This window comes from Pistacia vera, unplaced genomic scaffold, assembly GCF_008641045.1.
Source record: "Pistacia vera cultivar Batoury unplaced genomic scaffold, PisVer_v2 Contig556, whole genome shotgun sequence".
In the NCBI taxonomy this organism is placed as follows: domain Eukaryota; kingdom Viridiplantae; phylum Streptophyta; class Magnoliopsida; order Sapindales; family Anacardiaceae; genus Pistacia; species Pistacia vera.
In genome coordinates, this window is record NW_022196397.1 from 1 (window position 1) to 10,464 (window position 10,464).

At 34.8% G+C, this 10,464-nt stretch overlaps 1 protein-coding gene across 1 annotated transcript; it reads left to right on the forward strand.

Moving 5' to 3' along the window:
- The first annotated feature begins 6 nt into the window (after positions 1–6).
- Positions 7–8,479, forward strand: LOC116108174 (glutamyl-tRNA reductase-binding protein, chloroplastic-like). Its single transcript, XM_031394443.1, has 6 exons — positions 7–467; positions 1,296–1,376; positions 3,709–3,813; positions 3,962–4,111; positions 4,661–4,884; positions 8,421–8,479. Exons 1-6 carry the CDS (start codon positions 84–86, stop codon positions 8,425–8,427), a joined length of 951 nt encoding a protein of 316 aa, XP_031250303.1. The 5' UTR covers positions 7–83; the 3' UTR covers positions 8,428–8,479.
- The last annotated feature ends 1,985 nt before the right edge of the window (positions 8,480–10,464 follow it).

The following is a 10,464-nucleotide window of genomic DNA, read 5'->3' on the forward strand; positions in this document are numbered from 1 at the left end:
CTTCTTTTCCAATAACAAAACCCATTTCTTGATTCTCAATATCTTCATCAAAATCTTTGATTAAAAAAAAAGTTTAAATCCAAATGCTTCTCCAAACTCAATCTTTGACACCCCATTTTCTCCCTCCTTTAATTCCCTTCAAATCCATCACCAAACCCCAATTCATTCATTTCAACCAAACCCCACCTCGCAAATTCTCTCTCAAATGCTCGCTCTCCGTGGTTTCCGACCCGACGACAGCAAGCACCCCAGTGGGTGTTTCAAACGACAAGCCGTTTCCTGCTGAGGTGTCCAGGACCATCATGGAGTTGTCGTCCTCTGGCACTCTCTCAATGTTGACTTCTAACGGCTGGCCTTTGGGCGTTGGTGTGAGATTCGCCGTTGACGATGAAGGGACTCCGGTTTTATGCTTGAATCAATCTTGTAAAAAGCTCAGTGTTGATAAGAAGTCCAGTCTTCATGTTCAGGTATGCTAGTTGGGATTCGATATAGTGCAATAGTAGTAACATTACCGGTATAATTTCTAATTGCAATCAACAAAAATAATTATGTTGAGTATAAATGTTTCAGGGCCCGATTGGTACAGCTACTTGGAGTAGAGTTTATAGAAGATGATTTTATCAGAGTAGAGTTTCGTGAATAATTTGTTAATTGTTTAAATAAGAAAATGTAATAGAGCTTTCCAGTATTAATTTACTGAAAAGGGCTTTCATATACAAAAATACATAAGTCAAAATTATAAAATTGAATGGGGATATTTTTAAAATTTTAATTGTTTAAATAAGCTCAGGAAAAACTTAAATTTTGAGCTTCTTCTACAAACAGTAAAATAGTTCTATCTAAAATTCTATAAGCGCTTTTGAAATACAATCAAATAACCTAAAAAATTTCGAAAGTGCTTAAACAAACAAGCTCTGTAATTGTAATGTACAAATATTAAATGGGTGTGATAGTACTTAGTCCAGCAACACTACTGGGCCACATTTTGATTAAATGACTATTTTTTGGTTTTTGGCATCTTTGAATGAAATTTAATTACACTTTAAAAGAAGAAGTAATTCCTGTATTGTTAACAAGATTTAATTACCTGTAATGTAAAGCATTGAGTTCATGACATTGAAGCTCAAACTTTTAGACAAAGTTTGTTGTAATATAAAAGATGGACTTTTAGTAAAGAGAGCAGAATTTTTAATATGTTGTTAGTGGTGTGCGAGGTAATGTTGTGGTAAGCTTTTGGTGTGTAGATATATGTTTGGAGTGTTATTGAACAATGTGTGTGGTTTTGGTTGAATCAGTTGGAGCAGTGTGGATTGAGGACTCCTCAGTGCACAATTCAAGGAAGCCTTGACAAGCCGGAAGACTTAAACATTTTAAAGGTGTTTTCTTTTCTATGATGTTATCAGATTTTGAGATTCTATTATCGGTTATGGATATTTTATTTATTTGCACTTATGCTGAAAAACTTGTGAAGTTATTTTGCTTGATTATGTGAAAAGTTTTAAAACTCATGAAAGCTATGGCCATGAGCCTTTAGGATAAATTAAGAATTTTACACATCATGCTGCCACCATAAGTCGTCAGTTATTGTTTAGTGCCAAGGGATGTTTCTCTGCTTTTCCTTTCCGTATTTTTCAAACTGAGTTTACTCTTTAGAACTTCCTTCTTTGTCATCCTTAACAGTATGGTGGCTTATGGGGGAAGTTGTCCCTGTAGTACATGACTAGAATAGGTTATTTCTTTGGGCTTGTAGACATGATCTTGGCCAAAGCTCATTTGGTTGCTAATGAAGCCTCATTTGGATTAAGAAAGTGGAGAGTTGCTTTGTGGTTGATCTTAAAATGAAATTTGAAGGAAAAAAAAAAAAAAAAAGCACATAAAGCGCTGTACACCATACTGAACACATAGGATTTGAATTTCTCTGGACATATGAATGTATGAACGTATACAAATATCTATATTGATTATACAATTACCTAGAAATTGTAAAAGATTTCATGAGGAGAAATCTATGTGAAATTTAACATCCTTAGGATAAAAGTAGACATTCCTTACGTTGAGTTGTTTAGTGTAGAAGGAGATATAGTTGCTTAGTGTTAATAAATTCTCCTCATTGATTTTTTCAAACTTTTCATGCTAGAACTTCGGTGATAGTTATACTCATTTGATGTGAATCCACCTTCAAGGCAACCGATTAACCTCCATATAGACCAAGCAAAGTTCATGAGAGAAGCCATTCATGGTCTTAGAAGTAATTTGGTCCAAGTTGAAGTAACATTGCAAGAATATTTCAAACCCATACTCAATTCAGCCCAAGGAATGAAGCAAGATGAGCTCAAGATAAGCTCATTTTGTCCAAGCCCTTCAATTGTTGATCCAATAGGCCCAATCCAATTATTTGGGTGTAGTTTGAATAGTAATAATATGAAACAAGCCACCAATCTTCTTATGGATCAAGAAAAAACCAAAGGAAAGACTATCCAAGTGCTTGGGGGTAATTTGGCCCAAGATACAGGCCAGGAACAAAGCACTTGTGAGGTCTCGGCCCAAGGAGGTAAGCCTATCCAAGATGGAATTATGTAGCCCAAACCAAGCCCAATCTGCCCCACTCTCTTGGAATGAAAACTTGAGTCCAAGCCCAACCTTTGGATGTCATATACTTTTGTGGGAGTCAAACATTCCTTTAGGGAGGGAAAATTAAAATGGGAGGCAATTCTAGCACATGGGTGCAATTTCCTAAGGAGACAAAGTTATGACAAAGGTGGCTCAAGGTTTCCTTTTTTGGCAAAGACAACCTTTATCTCTCATGAACTTTGCTTGGTCCTTATGGAGGTTAATGGGTTGCCTTGAAGGTGGATTCACATCATATTTAGTAACACACTAGTGATAAAATACTGTTGTTTTAAGCGTTTTTGAAAGATCAATCTGAAGCTAATGTTTATTAGTGGATGATGGTAAGATAATTTTACTTATATATTTATTTTCAAGTCATAATAGTAAGGAGAAACAATTATTCTCCTAATAGTGTGGTATATACAACTTTGCTTTTATCATGATTGAGTTGTCCTAGCTAACAATATATATATGAAGAATATCTCATGTTTGTAGTGACACAAGCTAATTCAAATAGATTGTGCTTTTCTTATTGCTTCTAAAACAATGACTTGCTTCAAAATCTTTCTGTTGTATAATGTAATTGGTATATTCTGCTTTCACTGCCCCATTTTGCTTTCAACTTGGGGCAAAAGTATTTTCTGTTGGTTGTTATTATATGCCATCTCCCTCAGAATCACTCCACATGATGGACATTTTTTATGGTTTCAGAAAATAATAGAATGTTCTTTCATGTAGTGATTTACTAGCCATACTCTGGCTCATTTTGTTGAAAATGGTGAAATTTTAACATTATGATCTGGAGAGTGGAGTTTATGTTGAAGGAAACTTCTTGTTTTACTTTTTGTTCTCTTTTGTGTCATGGTCATGAAGAACTTGGATCATCTGTTTAGGCATTCCTAAAATTGGGAGAGTAATTTGTTGCATTTGGGCCCTTGGGGTATCCACGAATAGCTCATATACATCACATAATCAAGTAGGTTTTGATATATCCTTTGTGTTCATATTGTGAATAAGCAATGGAATGCCAGTTTCTTTTTCCTGCAATATCACCACTTAGTTAAACATTTTCATTTGAGTATTCCATTCTCTTTACAGCGGCTTCATTCAATGTGGAAAAAGCGATTTGGAGAAGAAGTTGATAAAAACCTTATACATGTCATCACTGTGGAAAGGGTACTTCAGATGGAAGACTTCGAGGAGGTATTATAGACATTTACCTGGTTTATGTTCTTTTTTTTCAATTTTTCTGTAATATACATTTTCCTTTATTGCCTACTGATATATTTCATTTTGGAGCATGTTAAATGATTTAATTCAAGAGTAACTCTGATGTTTGGAACTATTCCAGGATGGCATTTGGGTCTCTTCTTCAGATTATACAAATGCAAGCCCAGATCCACTTAGAGATTTTGCAGAAAAGATTGTCAATGAGATCAATGCCAATAATAAGGAAGATTTGTATCGCTTTTGCAATGTATATGTTGATCTGGACTTTCAGGTTTGCAGCTGACCCAACTTTTGTCTACTCTGATGTTTATCAGTTTTTTGTCTAATTGCTGGGGTCCAAAACTTTTAACTCCTGTGAAAATCATTATCTAGCTTACTGGAGACGAAACATAAGCCTTAATTTATTTTGAGTAGTAGAAAATCTATTAATTTTTAATCTGTTTGCACAAGATGGCGTACACGGTCTATCACTGTTAATACCGTCTTGTATTTAAAAGGTGAGGTCTCCGGCTTTGATATAGCTGAAGAAAACAACTGATAAAACTGTGGTACCGACTTGTGATTTAGGCTGTATTATATGTATTTGTCTATGTCTATGTCCAAGCGATCAGCGTGTCTATAATTGTTTATTATTATTATGATTGCATTCGCTTTCTTTCAGGTTTTATATATTTATTTTTCTGATATGCCCTTTTGAAACTTCCATATTTGATACAACTTACATCATGACCATATTTGATTCCAAGTTATTTTCATTTTTTGTCATAGATTTTGCCAGGTTAGTTTTACTATTCTCATCAAATGCCAATTGGCTTGTCAGGTGTCGGAGGCGAAGATGATATGGGTTGATCGGTTAGGCTTCGACATGCGTCTCTGCTCGACTCAAAACAATGTATTTGATGTCCGCATTCCTTTCCCCCGCGAAGTGACTGATGAGAAGGGCGCAAAGTCCTCATTTAATTGCATGTCACAAGAAGCTTGGGAGGTGGAAAAGAATTATCAAGCCCCGGACTATAAGAAAGTGAAACAAATGAAGCAAATTACGTAAGATATTGTGATGAACCCTTTTTTTTTTTTTTTTGGTAACACTGCAATGGTGCTTGAGGCGTATGAAATTTATTTCCTGGCTGAGTTCTGTTCACTAAGTTGTTGCTACTTTACCAAATTCATAGCATACATAATTCTTTACAGCAATGGTAATATTTTTGCCAATTTTCAATCATTGTTTTAAAAACCGAACCGCTCGTTGACCCAGTCAAGAGGCCGGTTCTCGGGTTGACCGATATATAACAGACACATCTCTAAACAATTCCATTAGTCCTTATAAGTTTGAAAACCTGTAAATAAATCCCTAAAAGTTATCCCTAAGTCCTTGTAAGTTTAAAATAAAGCAAATGTATCTTATGACTTTTATTATTAATTATTTTTTTCTCTCTCCTTCTCACTTTCTTCTTTTTTCTAACACTTTTGCCTCTCTCTATTGTATTTTTTTTTTTTCTCTACTCTTCTCTTTCTTCTTCCTTCCTCTTTCTCTTCATCTCCTCTTTTCTTTCTTCCTCTATTCGTCTTCCTTAATCTTTCTCTTGGTCTCCTCTTCTCTTTCTTCTTCCTTCCCGTCCCCCTTACTTCACTTGATGGCCAAGAAGGCTTTGGCCACTGCAATCTGGCCAAACAAGGTCCACATCAGATCGGCCACTTCTTCCTTCCCTTCCCCTCCCCTTCCCTTCTTCTTCTTTACACCGTAAATTTTAGAGTAAGTGAAGAAGAATAGAAAATGAAAATGGAAGATGCAATTTGGTCTTTGGAGAAAAAGATTGTATTGAAATGAAATGGAGAATGCTTGCTGGCTCAATGAAATGGAGAATGAAACGGTGTTGCAAATCCGGTTTAGGAATTAGGAATAAGATTTTTTTAGGGATTAGATTAACCCCAAAATAGTGAACCGTTTTAAACCTCGGACCAGTCGGATCGGCGGTTTTGTACTGGTCTATTACCAGTCCAGTCCAAAGCGGGTTTTATGCCACTCCCAATTTTTATGTTAACCCGGATTGGAGTCAAGGCTGGCTCCCGGTTGGATTGGCCGGTCCGGTCCAGCTCGGATTTTAAAACAGCGTTTTCAATACAACAATTGGATTATCAAGCCCCGGATTATAAGAAAGTGAAACAATTGGATTATATGAATAATGTTTTTAACTTTGTTAAAATTTGTATTCATGATTTTTAGAACTAATAGAGAGTTTGCTGACGAATTTGCCCTACACTTTCAACGCACCGCCAACATGTGCGGAATCTGGTTGGAGATCTATCAATCTAGGCAGATCCCGATGGCCAAAAATTGGCATTGCGACATCACATACGATTGTCTTTATCACGACAGTATAATGTCACGATGTTGGTTTTTGCCTTTTTGGTAGACCTGGCAAAATGGGTCCAGACCCGTAGGTCGGCCCGTACCTGGGTAAAAAATATAGGGCATGGGTTTAATATGTTGAATCCGTTTAAGTTCTACCCGTATCCGGCCCAACCTGTTTTTTGACGGGTTACATGGGTAAACCTACGGGTGCCCGCGGATACCCCTTTTTTTCAAAGCTAAACCCTAAGTCCCTGCCTAACCCATTAACGCCACCCAACTCTAAAGACTAAAACAAACTTTCTCTTCTCTCTCGCGCCTTTGAATCTCTCATCACTGTCAGTGTTCACGTTTTCATTCTCTCAATCTCTCATCTCCTCTGTTCCGTGTTCACATCGTCGATCGCCGTCATTCATCCTCGTTGGCTCGTCATCTTCGATTCTCCTCTCTCTGTCGTCGTCGGGTGTCGCAAGCTCGTCATCTCCTGTCTTTCTCCGTTGCAAGACTCCATCATTAAGGGTATGTAGACAGTAGACTGTAGTGTTTACTTGTGTAAAAATGTTAAGATTTCTGAGTTTTAGAGCTAAACTAGATGTATCATTTCTGGTTATGCCGTAGTGTTATCGTTTTCTGTTTTATTAATTGTGGTGATAGTGGCATTCTGCTACCATGGGTTCTGGGCTTTGAAATCCCAAGATGAAAAGGCATGGACACTTAGTTGTTATGTTATATTATATTATCTATAATGGGTGGATCGATGGAGGGATGTTTTTTTTGAGATTTGAGAGAGTCATTTCTGGAGTTTGTATTCATTCATTGTTGTTATATATATTTGCTATACTATTTATTGTTATTATACGGTGGAATAAAAGAGATTTATATTAGTATTATTAGTATTATTATCATTTATATTTTTTGTCCTCTGTTTTCTTGAATTTATAATCTTATTGAACTTATGCGTTCTGAAACATTCTATTATCATCGTTAAACACAAATCATTGTTTCAATCTAAATTCTGACAGTTTAAAATCAAAAGAAGGTTTTTATGGGGATAGGATAGCAAATACAATTCATTGTTTTCCTTTTCCATGCTATCTGTTTCCATGCAACTTCATTATTGGTTATAGGATACTTAATAATAGAGACTCTGGTAATAAGTGCTGCCCTGTGCCTCATTTGGTTGCTAGTTTAATCCAAGTGTCTTTTTCTGTGATATACATCCTGGTGTTCTTTCTTTCCCTCTTCTTTTTCCAAATGTGCTTTTTCATTGATCATAATATTGTCTTTTGCTTGTGTCTGAAGAAGTTGATACCGCATTCGAATTGGCAGAACTAGTTGTTACTGCTTTCCCCTTGTTTCACATAGTTGAAGTAATTGTTTGGAAACTTCAGGTTTCAGATGGAAATCCATGAGTTTTAGGCCTAGCAATAGTAGTTAGTTACTTCTTCCAGCTGGTGTTAAGACAGGCTGAATATCTACTCTCATTGTTTGTTTTTATAGGGTTTTGAAAAATCTCATAGCAGTAACATCCATAATGCTTTCTCAAAGCTAGCTGATTTAGTAGTTTTTTATGTAGTTATTAATCTTGAAGTTGATGCAGTAGATTGGAGTTGGAAGTTTTGTTAAGCTAAAGCTAGTCATAGTTATGTAAAATCTTTCATTTTCAGTTACTTATGGAAATTACATTTCTCAAGAATAAAATCTCTAAGGCCTTTATACTATGCTTGTTTCTTAATTCTTATAATGGCATGCATGGACTATATCTCTGATGAAGACTTTGAATTAATAGAATTTATACAAATTAATAAAAGTATTAGCAAAGGTGCTATTCTCAGATTATGAAGGTAAACATGAAGACACGTACCGCAGAAAACAGAAGTTGATATATATAATCATAATGGACAGTTAATATATATAATCATAATAAAAATTAATATATAGTTAATCCATTATCAATTAATAATTTAATACATAGTTAATCATCAATTAATATATAGTTAATCCATTATCAATTAATATATAGTTAATCAACAAATATCGAAGTATTGGTATTGGTAGTAAAGTACTCAACAAATATCGAAGCTCACTTCGACCAAAAAATGCAGAATCTTTGATATTCACTCGAACTTGGCTATATGGATATGAGTTTGAAGGTAACATGTTAACGTAATATTTCTTATATTTTATTATTTACATTTATTAATATTTATAGTTGATCATTGTTTTGTAGATACTGAGGTGAAAGATGATTCGGATGATGATCTTGATGTGTCATTGACTAATCTCGAGACTGTGGAATCAAGAGACTCTATCACGCCCATTGTGGGATGAACATTTGCTGTCCTAAGAATGTTTTTTTGTTGAATATTGGATTATGTATTTGTTTATTTTAGTTGGTATTTATAGTTTATTGACTTATTTTGTTTGTTTATGTGTAATTATGTATTAGTGATTTTGTATTTGTTATTTTGGTTGGTATTTGTAGTTTTGTATTATATGTTATTGTTTGTTTATGTGTTATTTGTTTATTTTGGTTCCTATTTGTTTATATTCTTAATTGAATTGAATTTAGAGTAGTTGATTTAGGGGGTGTAAATGTAAAAAATTAAAACTGTAGGAATTTTGGGGGTGTAATTATCATAATTGAAAACTATTAGGGGTGAAAGAAAACTAAAATTTGGAGAGAGAAAAAACGGGTTCACCCGCGGGTCCACCCGTACGTGTATAGGGTAGGGCACGGGTCCAATATTTTGGACCCGTATAAGGGCCCGTACCCGTTTAACTCGGCCCACCCACCCGTTTTGCCAAGTCTACTTTTCGGTAGTCAGTATCTGTCCAAATTGGAAGATTGTCAACCTTTTATCCACACATACATCTCTAGTAATGCCAGCTGTGTGACAGATATTCACCATGAGATGAATTTGACCAATTTGATGATTTTTGAATCTTCGAAAATTCTTAAATTTTAAAATATTTAATCATTAATTTGAATTATAAAATAATATAAATTTAAATAAATTGATTTAGGGGTAAATGATGAATCACAATTTAAAGAAGGGTAAATTAGGCATTCTATATTTATAAATACACATGACATGCATTAAGGGGCCGTTTGGATCGGGTTGATATTATGTAACGAGGGTAATATATTTTAAATTAGGTAGATAACCATGTTTGGTTGTTTTGTAAAAAAACATTTCCGGAAAAAAAATGTCAAACAGTGCCAAATCGGGGGTAAATCACCGGGAATAATATTACCTAGGGGGAGGGTGGTATTAAAATATTACTTCGGTAATCTAAATTTCTGTCCAATTTTGCCCCAAAACAGTGGACAATGTGGACGGAAATATCCTTGGCTTTGTAGATTTGGGCTTTTCCAGAAAGGCCAAATCAGTGAATAAATGGTCATTTTCGGTCGTTTTTAGGCCGTTGTGACAGATTCCGGCCACCACTGACGGTGGTTGCTAGAATCTGGCAACTATGGGTGGGTGGGGTTGTTTTTGTTAATTTTTAAACTTTTTTTTTTCTAGGGGTGTTTAATTAAGTTAATAAACTTAAGGGGTCTAAAAATAGTTAAAAAATAGAATAGTATTTCCCAAATAATTAAACAAACATGTATTTTGGGAATATGATAGAGAATAGGGTTTGAAATAATAAAACAAACGAGCCCTTAATTATTTATATTTAGTAATCATCTAAAGGGCATTCTAGTAAAAGGGTATTTCAGGACATCTGTTATTATTATCAACCAAACACATTAATTATTAATACATCCCAATTGAACCAAGCACAATAATAATTTAAATCCGGTAATCTACAATGTAATCTTTCTTTCCGGTAATCTTATTACTAAGATAAAAAAACATTATATGATACAAACGCCCCCTAAGAGATATATAAACGGATATATAATCTTAATCATCATACAATAGGTTAACAATGTTTAGGAGAAGAAAGTTGGCGACATTTGTTGTGATTGGTGGCTACCTCTTCAATGGTTGATTATGATTAGGATTGCTTTGGCGATTGCTTTGTTGTCTGTATAGACACAAGATCTCCAACTTGTTTAGCCATTCATTATTGGCAGAGCGGATCCAGAAATTTCTGTTAAGGTAGGCCAAATGAAAACTAAATGTATATAACATTTATATTTCATTTTTCTAGTCAAAATTGTCACAAAAAGAAAAAAAAATACATTTACTATTGTCCTCAGTGGGGCTTCATACTGAGGAATTGTTGCATGGTCATCTCCTTATCAACACTGTCAAATATAT

Excerpts from the sequence above, each read along its gene's own strand:
- LOC116108174 (XM_031394443.1), top strand. The coding sequence starts at position 84 with ATGCTTCTCCAAACTCAATCTTTGACACCCCATTTTCTCCCTCCTTTA. Across the intron at positions 1,377-3,708 it reads AAGACTTAAACATTTTAAAG|CGGCTTCATTCAATGTGGAA; the intron begins GTGTTTTCTTTT and ends TTCTCTTTACAG. Across the intron at positions 3,814-3,961 it reads AGATGGAAGACTTCGAGGAG|GATGGCATTTGGGTCTCTTC; the intron begins GTATTATAGACA and ends GAACTATTCCAG.